Source organism: Rosa rugosa, chromosome 2 (genome assembly GCF_958449725.1).
Source record: "Rosa rugosa chromosome 2, drRosRugo1.1, whole genome shotgun sequence".
Classification (NCBI taxonomy): domain Eukaryota; kingdom Viridiplantae; phylum Streptophyta; class Magnoliopsida; order Rosales; family Rosaceae; genus Rosa; species Rosa rugosa.
In genome coordinates this window covers 34,442,327-34,457,563 of record NC_084821.1, presented here as the reverse complement: position 1 = coordinate 34,457,563, position 15,237 = coordinate 34,442,327, and the positions used below count along the sequence as shown (strand labels likewise).

At 38.6% G+C, this 15,237-nt stretch overlaps 1 protein-coding gene across 1 annotated transcript; it reads right to left on the bottom strand.

Moving 5' to 3' along the window:
* Positions 1-713: 713 nt before the first annotated feature.
* On the bottom strand, positions 714-14,072 carry LOC133732291 (serine/threonine-protein phosphatase BSL3). The gene is made up of 21 exons (XM_062159814.1): positions 13,209-14,072; positions 12,155-12,215; positions 11,973-12,051; positions 11,782-11,861; positions 11,602-11,696; positions 11,382-11,481; positions 8,672-8,741; positions 8,232-8,333; positions 8,054-8,135; positions 7,653-7,832; positions 6,041-6,314; positions 5,704-5,941; positions 5,426-5,596; positions 4,509-4,747; positions 3,047-3,131; positions 2,859-2,957; positions 2,577-2,776; positions 2,402-2,477; positions 1,739-1,874; positions 1,506-1,645; positions 714-1,411 (listed from the first exon to the last, which is right to left on the bottom strand). Exons 1-21 carry the CDS (start codon positions 13,633-13,635, stop codon positions 1,328-1,330), a joined length of 3,018 nt encoding a protein of 1,005 aa, XP_062015798.1. The 5' UTR covers positions 13,636-14,072; the 3' UTR covers positions 714-1,327.
* Between the last annotated feature and the right edge of the window lie 1,165 nt (positions 14,073-15,237).

The window sequence follows — 15,237 nt, the reverse complement described above, 5'->3', positions numbered from 1 at the left end:
AATTACCTACCAAGTAACACCTACTTCTCCTGAACCTATAGGGAAAGGAAATTGTCTTTCTAGTTTTGGTGCATGTTACAGAACCCAACATGGAAGCTACGACCGCTCATATTAATGCATTATTTCTTGGGCAGTATCAGAGAGCAAATCGCCAAAGACGTCCGCGATTCAAGTCATCTTTATCAGTTGAAATATGCAACTATTCTTCTCCTGACCCTATTGGGAAAGGAATGGTCTTTCTAGTTTTGGTGCATGTTCCAGAGCCTAACATGGAAGCTATGACAGCTCATCAATTCATTATTTCTTGGGCAGTTTCAGAGAGCAAATCACAAATGGAGATAGCGATTGAAGTCAATCTTTGTAGCCTATAGACTTAATAGTAACTTGCGCAAGATAAAAGGTTATCGATCGAAATATGTATCTATTCTTGCCAATATCTGCGTACCTACAGACATGGATAAAGGAATCCATGGAGAACAATTAATCCATCTCTGGAACTGGAAGGAGTGGCCGATTGTGGTTGATGAAAGAAGAGAATAATTCATGAAGAGCAAATTCCATCTGTCTACACTGACATGGACAAAGGCCACCCCTTTTTACTGAGGGTGTTCAAAAAATTGGAGGAAAAAAATAAAAATAAAATAAAATCCACCAGTGGAACCTGTTAGCTCGTGTCACTTGCTAACATTTCATAGAAGCACAGAAGCAGAAGATAAGAACAAAAACTTCACATATTTCATGTGTCGGACAAAAAGATGACTTATCTTCACACACTGTTACATTGTACAAAGCAAAGATGAAATATTACACAAAGCAACACCTTACCACCTCTATGATACATGGACGCTCACAAAGATTCTAAACATTTTATATATCTCACCATCACAAATACAACCCACCCCAACTCGTGTTCTCTTGAAAACTAATATGCCTAAAAACGAGGAATAAAAATTATATAAATTAATCAGAAGAATACTCGGCACTACCAATCCATAGGAAGAACCAAGACTGATTTCTACCTGCCTGTGGCTCAATTTACAAATGGTGGGTGGACCCGAACTGCAACTTTTAGTAGTACATTATACAGAAGTAAAACCTAGCGCCGACAACAGTGCTTCTTCAACTTGTATCTTCTCATCATTGCATGGCCTAACCAATTGTGTAGCAAAAACCAAGGCTTCAAAAAGCCTTCAAACATGTAATCTGGAAAAAAGATCACATGTTTGGAACTTCTTGTATGTGGCATTATACTCTATACAGCACTGGAAATCCCATGTGGAAGAACGAGGCCAAAATGAATATGACGAAGCAATTCAGAATAATCAAACTATATCCAAGCAAGGGATCCCCGGTCATTTGCTACTTGTGGACGGCCTCTAGTTGGTGTTGGAGGTCTGTTAGCATTCAGTTCCTGCTCTCATAACAAACCAATAAGAGAAAAGAGATTAATACAAAGATAGCAAACAGAAGTCGGGGGGACCCAAACAAGTCAACAGTAATAGCACCTGCATCCACGTATCTTCAATATGTCGTTCGGGCGATGTTTCTGGTGAAGAAATTGCTGGTGGTAAGGGATGAATGAGTTTCGGGACCACCACAAGATCTCTACCTAAAACGAGGATTGCCCCTGCATTATTTGCTGTACCTGTTGAAAGTGGTCAGAGCCAAACATGAGATGCTAAATTGTTTTAGGACCTCAAAGCGGCAGAAATAGTCAACAAGGTGAGCAACTACATACCACAGTAATTGGTAGCAGAGAAAAGTGTAATCAAATGTCCCTGGGCAAATCGTTCAAAGCCATCCATTACACATTCATGAGCGCGTACAATCAACTGAAGATCATTATTGTTGCAGAACTCCATGACACGATCAGGCTACAATATCAAACTCTATTAGATGACGTAGAACACAAATGGATCTACGATACATATTCAAAAATTTAGCTTTTCAGGTACTTCAGAACATAATAACTCTATGAAGATTAATATAGTGAGAAAGCTGAATGGATCTGATGCAACATGAATTGCATGATCATCATTGACTACGTCAATCTAGACTGTCAAACACTAGAGCAATTCCTAAACAAATGTATAAGGAACAACAATTCCATTACTTTAACAGGTAATCGTTATTTTGTGTCCAGGAACCCTAGGTCTGTTCCTTGGAGCACGGTTCTCAAAAACCAAGAGAATAAATTGACTATTCCAGTGTTTGGAAACTTTTGGAATGAAAATGCATTCTCAAATTAACAATAACCTGACACTGAAATTGTCAGGTTTTTGCATTTCCAAAGGAAAAGTGGTCTTTGCTTTCTGTTAATTTGAAAAAGGAAAACCTGACTACAAAGGATTGTTGTCATAATATGAAAAAGGAAAGCAGAAAGCGATTGAACATTGCTCACCCCAAAAGTAACCAATCCAGGACCCCTAGCATTTGGTCGCAATCCTTCCACACTATCATTTTCTGTTGGGTCAGACCTAAGGAGAATCACAAGAAAGCATTATTGATCAACTAAGAGTCTAAGACACACACACACACACAAACACACATGTATACATATACCAACATCCACTGACCATAATAAATCCATAAGAACGATCGAGCCTGCTTCCATTGTAATAGGACGCTGGAGATTCTCAATCTGTTCAACATGATTTATTGACCGACCAATACCACCATGCATACAAATGATTTTCTTCTCAATTAGAGCAGCTAGAGGAAGCCAATTGAACAAACGGTTTATTCGATGCCATGCCCATATTCCATCTCTCTCACCCTGTTTATAAGGTCATCAAGTTAGTAAGCATCAGAGATTAATATAAAAATGTAACAGATATCATACAAATGTAATATAGTACCATTCGCTCAATGCATTCGATCCGAAAGCCAAAAAGAGCATTAATATCTGCAGCTTCATGATTACCCCTAATTAAGTGTACATTTTGGGAATATTCAACCTGAAATATTAATATTAGTGTAAATCTTGAGCAGGAGATAAGAATTGAAGATAAAACTGATATAGAATAACAACCGGGCCAAATTGTACCTTCAAAGCAAGCAGAAGAGAAATGGTTTCCAAGCTATGTTGGCCTCGGTCAACATAGTCTCCTAGGAAGAGATAGTCGATATATCTGATGTCCACATAAAATAGAACCTTTGTCAGAAATATGGCGTTTGATACTGTAGACTCGTGAGCAGATAACACAGAGGGCAGAATCACATAATGCCCAGAAAGCACCAATAATATTAATATAATAAATGTCTATAATCTATGAGCTAAAAAGGTAAATACCTTTGCATGTGAATGGTGAACTACAAACATAAAGAATATAACATGTAAGTAAACAAGGCCGACCATACAAGATGGATCCAAAGTGATTTGCATAGAACCTAGACAATCAACCTTCTGTAGCAAATGCAATACAGTTCTGATCAGATTTATAACCAAAGGCCCGTCTCCTAAATTCCAATTTCATCCTACTAGAAATGCATGCATGTGTTGTTGCCAATGGGTCTATTATACTCTATTTAGGTTTAGTTAGAGATTCAATTTCCTAGTCTTAGAAACTTTCTAACTAAGGCTCACTTTGTGGTAGGTATCAGAAGTTCATAACACATAAATATAGAACGAAGATGTTTGGTGTCGTTATTTATTTAGGGGTTAATTTCATTTTACCTCCCTAACCTTCACAACTTAAATCCGTTGTGGCCCTACACTTTTAGGGTGTAAAGGTCAGGAAGGTAAAAAGGACATCAGGATCTTCATTTTAATATGATGCCCAATAATCTTTAAGCCTATTTATCTTAAGGTTGTTTCCGGAATCTTTTTCTTGGCGGTCCTGACAGTAAAAAAAGGGTCATGTGTGTGGACCAGTAAAAAAGGTCCGCAAAGAAAAAATCCTATAGTTTTTTAGAAGAGAACTCATTGCAGCTCAGTAACATTAGCAAAAGTTACTGACACCAGTGAGTGCCGGTCAGTAGCATTTGTAAATGTCTAATCCTTTTCTATAAGCAGAACCCTAAACTTTCACACTAGTATTCTTTTGTAAATTGCTCTCTCCAATATTCCTTTGGTATGTGCAGTCAAAAAGACATGTTATACTTGATAAATTAACAATGCAGAGGGAAGAAGGAAGTAGGTCGCCTGTTTGGTTATTATGGCTGTAGAAACAACCGTCTTGGCAATATACAGAAACAATATTTGTATGCAAACTAATAAATTAAGATTCCATATTACGAACAGCACCAGTTTTATTCAAATGTTTATTGTAAAGCTAGTCACTAGCATTTCCCAACTTGCTAATTATAGAATAAACATTCAGATAATAGTACGAGTGAGGTAGATTGTTATACTATTATGGTAAATATTAAAGAATTTAATGCGAAGTCGCAAGCATATATGCCATAGCAGATGTAGTGCAGGTTAAATTAAGAACCTATGTGCAAGAAAATATTAGATATTCAAACCATTACTACATTTCTTGAATCATAAACATAAAGACACTTACGCAATATCCCCAGCAGTTGAAGGTGAACCATACTCATCAAAAAGGCGCATGAGATCGCCAAATTGCCCGTGTAAATCACCAAATATCTTGATAGGAGCCCTAAGTTGTAAGACACTTGGTTCACTAGAGAATATCCGTTCAGCACTATCACAAAGATCTGCTATTTCGTTGCAATCCAAGAAAAATTGCCTGCGAACAGGAGGCTTCCATCCACGTGGCTTTAAAAGATGTGCTATTACCTGGTAATAAAAGAGAAAACTCATTAATAATGTGACCCCCAAGTTGATATGTAGACATCACATGTAGGATGAAATAATCAACTGAAAACTAGGGCTGGGAGCACTACATTGGTGAATAATAGGTGATAGGATTATAATGTTCTCTAGATAAGAAATCGGAGAACATGCATGTTTATATAGCGTAATTCACGGTTGAACTATGTCAGGAGAATGGATACTCTCTTAATCCTTTACAAGCAAAAACATAGTGAAAAGAGTCTTAGCTAGTACAGGATGATAGGTATTTCAAGCTCAGAAATGATTGGTTTTTTATAAGCTTTGCTGGAAGCAACTAGTTACTTCCTGAAATGCCTCTTTATTTTAGTATGGTCTAGTCTGTCCAATACCTCCTTCCTTCCCGCCAACATACGCTACTAGGAGAGTAAGCAAGCTATACCTTGCTTACTACCGCATGATAATGCTTACTTGCTAGAAAAGTGCCTTTTTGCATTCACACATATACAATACATTTAAGCTCCAAAGTCCAAACGTGGTTTTTCTTATATCGAGGGAAAACATACGTAAATGTTTATATTTTCTAACATAAAATAGCATTATCTGAATTAGATTTATCATTTATAACAGTTGAATGTGTTCATTCAATTTATCACGTCTGAAAAATCAGAAAGGAACCTGTACCTTTTTGGGCACACTATTAATGGACATCTGCCGATCTAATAACTTCCTTGCTGCAGTTGCACTCTCCGGGGTCCCATAGCTAACCCGCCTGCCTTCATTTTCAAACTGATCTATTGAAAGCTGCCTCACCATGCCGCCCAAAGCTCCCCCAGTCTCTGCAGCTACAACAACCTGAGAAAGCGTAAACATCACATCAATGACGGATCCAAATACATCTAAAGCTCGTGGCTCGAATAGAGACAGCTTATAATAGTGAGCAATCAAAATCATATACTAACAGCTCTATGATGCAGTCGCACTCCAGCTGACGGAATATTATTTGACCCAGCATTTTCAGGCTTGATCAAGGTAGATATTTGCTTCCCGCTCGGGGTAGCCTCTGAGCCACGATCTCTATCAGGTAACTCTACTTCTCCATTAACTTGTCGTGCCTTGGCAGCAGCCAAAGTAGCACTGATTGCCTCAGCTTCTGCTGCTGATGCTTCAACTAAATACTCTACACCTTTGCTGAGTCTCCTACAGAATAATCAACATCCAGTATATATTTATAAGACCAAGAAGTACCACTGACTGACTTCAAAGCTACAGCAAAATTTACAAAGAAAAGTAACTAACCTGGATCCCTGGAGCAAGGCATTTTCAGTGCTTATATCAGTATACATGTCTCCATTTACAGGTGGGGCAACTGGATTTCCCAGCACAACAGCACCATCAGGTGCTGCTTCAGGCATTATCTGCCTCGTTCTTTCATCAATGAATCCATATCTTCCAGGCAAACGGCCTGGTGGTAAATTAGACTGAGCAGCTGCAGCTGCAGCATGCGAGGCTGCAGTTGTTGTTTCTGCAGCAGCCAGATCTTCCGCAACCAGTAGGTCATCAAGCAACACCCCTACCACATAAAAACAACAATGAATATGCTTTTTCTTTACAGGAAACAGAATTCACTAAAATAAAAAAGAATACAGAAGACTAATAAGGAATTCACTAAACTTAGAAAGGTACAGCCGGCAACAAACAAGAAACAAAAAGAACCAAACTAGAAGCTGTAAGATAGACGAGAACAAAAGTTCTCAAACTTGAAGAAATTAAAACAAAAAAGTGGAGAACTAGCCCTAAGCTCCAAAGAAACTGAAGCCCACAAATCATCCAGCTCCTCTCCACTCAAATCCTCAAAAATTCTTCTGTTTCTTTCCAGCTAAATCACCCAAAAGATAGCCATCACAACATATCTAAATGAACAGAACACCATTCCCCTCTTCCGCCCACCAAAAGATTCTGCCTTACTTAGCCTTTCAGATTGAAGTAGAGAGAGGAAATTGAGCAAGAGAAGGTTGTCCATCGAATGTCTAGAAGAAATTTACAAGTAAATTTCCCTGAAGATTCCAGCAACCACCTTCACCTATGGTCTGCATGAGACCATCACCACACTATCTAATTGAGATTATAGAGACATGAGTTTCTTGACTTCATAATCATTCAAATTCCTCCGCTACCCAGTGATTTTTTTTTTTTTTTTCAAAGGGGTTTGGAACCCAGCCAAGCTGGGAGGCTCATCCCCACGCCTGACTTATTGTATTAGAATTAACATTATGCATCGAGGGGGACGTAAAGCCTTGACCGTGTGCATGATTACATGAATCCTCAGAGTACATCCCGAATAATAATAGGACACTCATCTAACCAAACATCATTCAAATGATTACATGAATCCTCGCTACCCAGTGAATATGCTTGAATGTTATCAACAGTAAAATTTCATTAGCTAACTCCATAATGAGAAAAAGCTTGAACAAAAACCACCAAATAACAGCTTATAAATACATCCATTAACCACTAAATAGCCACACCTAGACTACCCTAAATATGCCCATTTCTTCCTAGTTGACTCCTCCCCTTAGACACATTCCACGCAGAAATAATTAGAGAACTAATGAACCAATCAATAAGAACTTGGCTGAAATTCGAGATATTTGTATGTTGCATCCAGAAAAAAATTACTTATGGGTAATCTTAAGTTATTAACCTCAAGAAACAAAAGCATTAATGATGCAAAACCTCAGTGGGGCTAGTCATCCATCATCGTCTTATTAGCATTGAGTGAAACTATGTTCATGCCAATAGCATCCAATGCATTTTATGATTTACAAATATTTACTACGTTGATAAATACAAGTCTAAAAGTAGGGGAACTGAAAAACAGCTAGATGAATTGTTGATTATATCTTACCACCACGTAGACCACCGTATATAAATATCAGGTCACCAACTGCGGCAGCTGCATGCCTGCAACGCCGTGTCAATTCAACTGCAGCATCTCCACCAGCTGCATCAGCGCTGTATCTACCTGTCCTTGGACTTGTGACAACAGATTTTGTATCGCACCAAACCCCGGCTGCAGTATCCAACACTGTAGACAATAGAAATATGAGAATTCGTAAGGTCACATGTGATGGAGAATCTGTTGAAAACAAAGGAAACTTTTCACCAGAAAACAACAGCAGAACTTAAAGAAAGCTACATGTATCTGTTTCTCATAGAAGCTTAGTTACTTTCCCAAAATTTTATACCCCCTGCTACCACTCTTTTAACTTTCAAAAATTATGATAAGTTAAAACTATAATCAAGTACCTGCAACACTTGATGAATCTTCAACCATGCGCCCACCACCAAGGGCCCCTCCGGAAACATGCAAGCGTGCATTAACAAAAACCTAGCATCATAATATGAACACAATTATTTTAGAAATGAAAGTTTCAATAGGAAAGCACTTGGTGTGGAAATGCAATAAGTGGATGCCAAAACCTACTGCTGCATGTTGATATCTGGGAGAAGGGGAGACACCAGGAGCAATTGCCCATTCCCAACGGCCATCCCTATGTTTGGCAAGGCCATATGCACTTGCCAATGGCTGCAAGAAAAAAAACAAGAAACAGTTTGAGCCTAATTCACAGTGCAGAGATGTTACTAATAGAAGAAACAGCTTGCTTCGTAAAATTGGAAAACAAAGGGGAAACAAAACCACATTTAAAAATACGACCTACGTAAGGGAAACAAATAGCTATGTTATACATTTCAAAAATTTCAAACCCATGCTATCTATTCCTACACACCAGATTAAGACTTTTTATTAACTTTTTACTTTTGGTTAAAACTCAAGAATTTTATCACATCTAAACTACCGTGACCAATATGTAAAGTGTGACCAAATCAACCACTAAGACAACACAATAAACCTATTTGACTCACCACACTGTTTGCATCCCTCCCTCCACAGAGGAGGAGAAGACCATCCGACCTTGCACTTGCAGTTGCATACCTGGTCATATACAAAGAGTAAATGAGCTAGTTGACTACACAATATCTTAAAAAGATACAAGCATGTTACTCAAGCCACCATCTTCAGTGTGTAACAAGTCATAATGGATGTGAGTTAACAGATAACTTGATGATAGAATATTTTCTTTTATACGAACAAAATATTTTACTATACCCAGATAAATAAGAAAACCTCAAGATCAATTCTCTCACAATTCCAGTTCTAAATAGCAACTAGAACCATATACTTGTGAAATGTATAACAATAGATTAACAGGCATCTGTTAACAGTTGTCAATATTGTAGTTAATTTGTACATCAACTTAAGCATGACATAGGTATTCAAGCTAAACTTTTTTCTGGTCAAAAATGTCCTTGCTAATACTAAAAAAGAGAAAAGGGCCATGCTTCCAGTTCAGGTTTCAAACATATGGGAAAGGACGTGTTTTTTACTTTTGTTCATCATGAAACAAAATATTAATCCCACGCAGACGATAGTAGGCATTTTCAAAGACAGCAATACAAAAAATGTGAAGCAGACTAAACTCCCCCAACCAAAAATCCACTTTTAGTTAGCTGATGTTACCAATTACATACCCAGATCCTCGATCTCTTTATGACTTTCCAGAGGCACATGTATGTATTGGTTAACATATTACATTCAGTGGTTCGGTTAGTCTTTGATACGTAGCTTTTATGAAACATCCTAACCTTCTTCCTACTAAAAATTTGAAATTATGTACCGTCACATTTCTATTCGAATAGTTCCTATTATAGAAACCATAACATGTATTAGCCATATTCATATATCTGAAGCTTGCTTTATATTTTTTACAAGAAACATAGTTTATTAAAATAAAGATGAAGATTACTATACATGGGACAAAGAATTCTCAAATTTCTAAGAAACTGCAACAAACATCTAAAACAGAATTAAAATCACATTTAAAACAATAAGATGTTTCCTTTGTTGTACAGTACTTTCACTGGTTCCTTACTTTTATATAAGAAAAGGTAAATTTAGTTTGATGAATCTCCTTACATATCACCTATAATATATTTCTGCCTATGGTCTAAGGTCTCCTATTCCTCTCTTTACAGCATCATCTCAAGTTGTAAAACCAATAGTTACTCTTATAGTAGCTTGAGTTGTAAATTATGCAACAAGGCTAGCAAGTTAAACTGCATAACTTCAAGAGTATAAAATTTTATCTCAAACTCTTTATCAATTACAAAGTGATGCCAGAATTTATATCAGGAATTCAAAGAAGCATCGACCGGCATATGACTTCAATTCTGATCATGGAGATAAGTCTATGAAGGTAATAAACCACGCCTTCTGAGAAGAAACCTAACTACCCACCCTCCCCCAACTCCCTTCTTGAAGGTTTCACCAAATTACTTTATCCTCTAATCCTACCAAGAAAGGGAACACATTCTTGCCAAAATGTCAAAACAGTTTTAAAACATGGTGCTCACAACATATGCACACACCCCAATGAAATATTTTTTAGATAAATGATTGTCTGTGAGCACATAAAGCAAACGACAAAATGGTAATGACTTTAAGCAGGAATTCAATATCAAAACTTGTTTTAATGTATAAATATTCATTTAGAAAGACTAATATGCTAAGAAGCACTGATACGGATACGGGTACACGGATACGGTACGGTGCGATACGAGGAAACGAGAAATCTTAAATGTTTTAGGATACGGGTACGGGAAGGATACGCCGAATAAATATATTTTTAAATTATTTATATATAATTATTAAAAAGACCATTGCATTGCTACCATCCTTCACACGTTTTCATCTATGGGAGCTGCACTAGAAGAGTTACTAGGACTAGAAGTAAGTAACTATGTGTCAAACCTTCTATGCGCACAGTAACTGGGAGTCCCTATTACACCTAAGGTCAACTTCAATTCACCAAACCAAGGCACCTGTCCACATGAGCTCAAGAAGCTGCCACATAAACCCTCATTTACAGATTATAAAACCTCAGTTTCCCAATCCAGAAGCCACATTACCAAAAGAGATTGCTGTAAACTGCCGAGATAGTAATAGATGGTGGGTCATCCTCAACAACAGGGTCTGGTTCAGGAGAGGAATTCAAAAGATACCCAACCTAGAATCATATACCCAATCAAAAATACCATACCCAACCTACGAAATTGAATTCAGAAGAGAAGGAGAAGGAGAATACCTCTCTGTTTGGGTGGGCGAAGTAGAAGAGAAGGAGAAAAACTGATCGAAAACGTCTGGAGAATCATGAGAGTTTGTGTTTATCCTTTTTATTTTATTTTCTTTTTCTATTTGTAGGGTTAGAAAGTCAATTATACCCCGCATACCCAATTTATTTACAAAAAAAACGTATCCGAATCAGATACGGTGCGTATCCATACCGTATCCAAACTTGGGTTCGTCAGATACACGTATCCAGATGTATCCAACGGGTATCGCACCCGTATCCCGTATCGGTACAGGATACGCTCTCAATTTCGCGTATCCGTGCTTTGTAGCTAATATGTGATTTTCTTCTATGAAAATCACATATGAATTTGATGGTCATAAATGTATTCAGGGAGGGGAGACACACACCCACACACGGGGAGAGAGAGAGAGAGAGAGACTTACATGCATGGTGGTGGACCCTCCCCCTCTGGTTCCAACTTACGCCATTCATATGGCTTGGCAGCTGTGTCCAGCGCCCACACATCAGCTAAAGGCCGTTTACCTGGACAGCACAAACCAATTTCCCTTGTCTTAAATATCAATTGAGAATCTAAGCATATGAATACCTTTTCCTTCTAATATACACAGAAAAGATAGAAAGATAGACCCTGAAGGGACTCACCATCATTCCCACCAATTGCCATGAGATATCTTTGCCCCACCAATGCCATCACATGTCCGTAGCGTGGCCCTGGTCCAGGGCCTTGAACAACAACCCTATAGGAAAATTAGCTCCATTTCGATAAATAAATCATTCAATAAATTCTAACAAAAGAGAAAGCAAATCATTCAAAAGTTTAACCTGTGCCATCGAGGCCGTTGCTGAGTGAGGTCAAGAACATGTAGATCTTCAGCAGACAAACCAGCAGGACCAATTCCTCCCTGTATTGATATCAATAATTCCAGTCAGAATGTAATTATGTTTCTAAGAATATGTTAACACAGATTTGACCAACGAAACATAACCAATGAGATAAAACGCATTGAGCTAACCTGAATAACAACCATAGTTCCTACAGCAGTTGCTACATGTGCTGCCCTTGGTGTTGGTGGTTCTCCAAAGGGAGTGATCCTGAAAAGAATAACATTGTGAGCACTAAATTAAACAGAAAGAATACTAAGGACAAAAAAATAGCCACAGGCTGAAAAGATAACTAATCAGTTCTTAGGATTACCTAGACCATTTATTTGTTAGGATGTCATAACAGTGCACATCAGCTGTGGCACCAGCTAGTCCTGAAATCAAGTAAATCACAATGGTCATAAACTTTTGGGACTGAAATAAAAACTGCAAAACACCAGAAACAATATTCCTTCCTCTTTTGAGCTCTTATTACAAGCATGAGCAAATCATATATGAATTGGGATAACAATCATGTTTTGGACCACAGAATAGAGCAGAAAAAGTAAACAACTTGATACGGTTATAGGTCCTAATCACAACCGGCACCTAATGCTACCTAATCAATATATGCTAAAAACAGTATGTAAACAATGGAAGTTCATAAAGTTCGCATTTAAGGGTAAAAAAAAAAAAAAAAACAAACAAACAGTCTGACATCTATATGAGCATCAAAAGTTCTCACACAACATGAACAAAAATTGGGAATCTCAACATCATAAATTTAAAATAAGAGCCACTCCATACATCCCTCTTGATCATGCTTTAATTATAGAGAACTAAGAGCGAGGTCTTCAGCATCCAAAACAGTAAAGAAGTACATGCACATTGGTTTCTATAACAAAAATACTGAACCACTAAAATCACCAGGAGTAGAGCAGGTCACCACTACTTAGATGCGTGAATCCATGATACAGTTTAAAATTCTTTGCAACGTATTCAGATTAGCAAAAAAAAAAAACTGCTTTAAATCACCAGAGGCTCAAAAACTGCCAATAGCTGATGTGGCAGTTAAATTGCAAGTACAGATTTGTTTCCTGAATTGAAAGAAAGCAAAAGTATGGTTTTTGTCGCATCAATAATGTGAGAGCAAACAAGTAAATCTAATCAGTCTGCGATCAAAGAGGCTTAACATCAAGTAACTACAACTTCGAATCTGTCACACAGTTCATTCGAATCACAACATAAACACAGAAATCAAGAGTAGGTTCAATCCATCCATAAATCACTTACTCCACTAGAGAATCAATAAAACCTACTAGCCAGCTCCCAGTTAGTGTATCCTTACTAGAAAGATATGGAAGTCATTAAAAGAGAGAACAACATACTTATTCCGGCACTTCCAGCTGAAGATGGAGTCCCTGAAGCCGCAGAATTGCCCTCAAGGGCGGTGGCACCGCCGAACAATATCAGCCTGGGGCCAATGTATCCAGGACTGCCCTCCTCGCCAACAGCGGCGACCGCAGTCAACGTATGGCCACACCTCGGGCCTGGCCCGTCCTCCTTCTTCTCTAAAATTGCATTGACCACCGTGTAGGTCGGGGCATGCCGCGGCCCGGCCACCGGAGTCTGCTGCTGCTGCTGCTGCGACTGCGGCGACGCCGGCGACTGAGGCTGTTGCGTCGCCGGGGACGCCGGGGACTGAGGCTGTTCTCCTCCTAGCTGCTCTCCCTCCACTGCTGCTGCCGCCGTGCTCTGGTTCTGCACAGCCGGATCGTGATCGGCCTCCGGCGCCATCGAGGAGTCCACATCCATTTCTCTAAACCTTGATTGGTGCCCTAGCTTCAAGATCGGAACGAATTCGCATTCCTAATCAACATTTCGATTCCCAATCTCACCTGGCACACGAATCCGGATACTCGTAATCGGAAACCCTAGCTCATATCCTCCTCGCTTTTTCCTTCAAAATCCAAATCCGTCAAATTCAAATTCAAAGCAAATGGTCCGCCGAGAAAAAATATCTAGGTTTTCTCTTTTGGTCTCCGGAGAAATGAAGAAGAAGAAAGAAGAAGAATAAGCTGGTTTTTTGGAGGAATAGAAAACGGGAACGGGGACAATCTCAAAGCCCCCAACAAACGCAAAAACACATCAAACTTTCTCTCTCCACCAATCGCTGCCTTTCTCTCTCTAACATTAAAATAAATATTTATCTCTGTCCATGTTCAAGTTTCTCTCTCTAGATTGTTTCTCACTTTCACTTCTCTGAGCGTAGTAGCTTATTACGGTAATGTCTTTTATTCCGTGCTCTCTATTTTTTCTCTCTCCGGGTATTTTAATAGTTTTTAATTTAATTTAATTGAAGTGCGGCGGCTATGCGGATATATAGTGGTTAGTTATTACCGTAATTAACCGGTAAGCAGTGTGTACGGCGCCGCCTGATGGGGGTGGCGACGGCGGATGATGATGACTGGGCTACCGGATTAACCGGGAATGGGTTCAACTATTAACGGTGATCACCGGTTCCTATTTCTGAGGAGTTTTTGCCTTTTTCTCATCATATGGGGGGACATAGAGATAGCTACGCGTATGGAGGCGGTGGTCCTCACGCCCTCTCAGCTCAATCTGGTCTACTCAGTATTTAAGAGGTCAAATATATGTGATTTTGAAAATTCTATCCAGAGAAAAAAAAAACACAAACACGAGAGTGAGACTAAGAAAACCAAGACTTTGACAGTTTTCTTTTTTCTTTTTTTTGGCTGAAAAACAAACATAAATTAAAAGAAAAAACTTCGACGAACACCCCCTTCCAGCTGATCCATGTGGAACGCTGGGGACACCGATAGGAGCAAGCAGAAAAACCAAACAAAGGGATTATTAGAAGTATGCGCAGCCGAAGCTAAACGATCTGCCACAAAATTAGCCTCTCGATATACATGCCGAAAGATTATTGATTGAAACTGGAGAGTGAAAACCTTGATATCTCGGAGTAATGTTGTAATTCTCCAAGGAGTCTGGCATCTTCCTTGAATATAGTTCATCAATAATTTGGAGTCGCCTTCGACAACAATATTCAAATGATTATGGAGAAGAGCAGTATAAAGGCCATCCCGTAACGTCGTTGCCTCTACAACAAGAATTGATGCATTCCCAAGTTGTCTATTTGCTGCAAAAAGAGGGTTACCATTCTCATTGCGAATAACAAATCCAATAGTAGCGAAACCATTTCTCACAGAGCCGTCAAAGTTTAATTTAACCTGATTAGTATTAGAAGGCTGCCACTTGATATGATAGAATTTGAAAATCTTTGGGTGAGTTAACCGGGGGATTAGTCTTCAGATAGTTAGAACTGAGTAAATAAGGTTGAAAAACACACGAAGCAAGAGATATGTAGAGATTCTGAAAGATTAACTTATTTCT

What these genes read in the sequence shown, in the direction of transcription:
- LOC133732291 (XM_062159814.1), bottom strand. Translation starts at nt 13,635, where the DNA reads ATGGATGTGGACTCCTCGATGGCGCCGGAGGCCGATCACGATCCGGCT. An exon ending in CTCTTCTGCTTGCTTTGAAG is followed by an intron (nt 2,958 to 3,046) that starts GTACAATTTGGC and finishes TTAATATTTCAG; the next exon opens with GTTGAATATTCCCAAAATGT. An exon ending in CTCTGCTACCAATTACTGTG is followed by an intron (nt 1,646 to 1,738) that starts GTATGTAGTTGC and finishes CACTTTCAACAG; the next exon opens with GTACAGCAAATAATGCAGGG.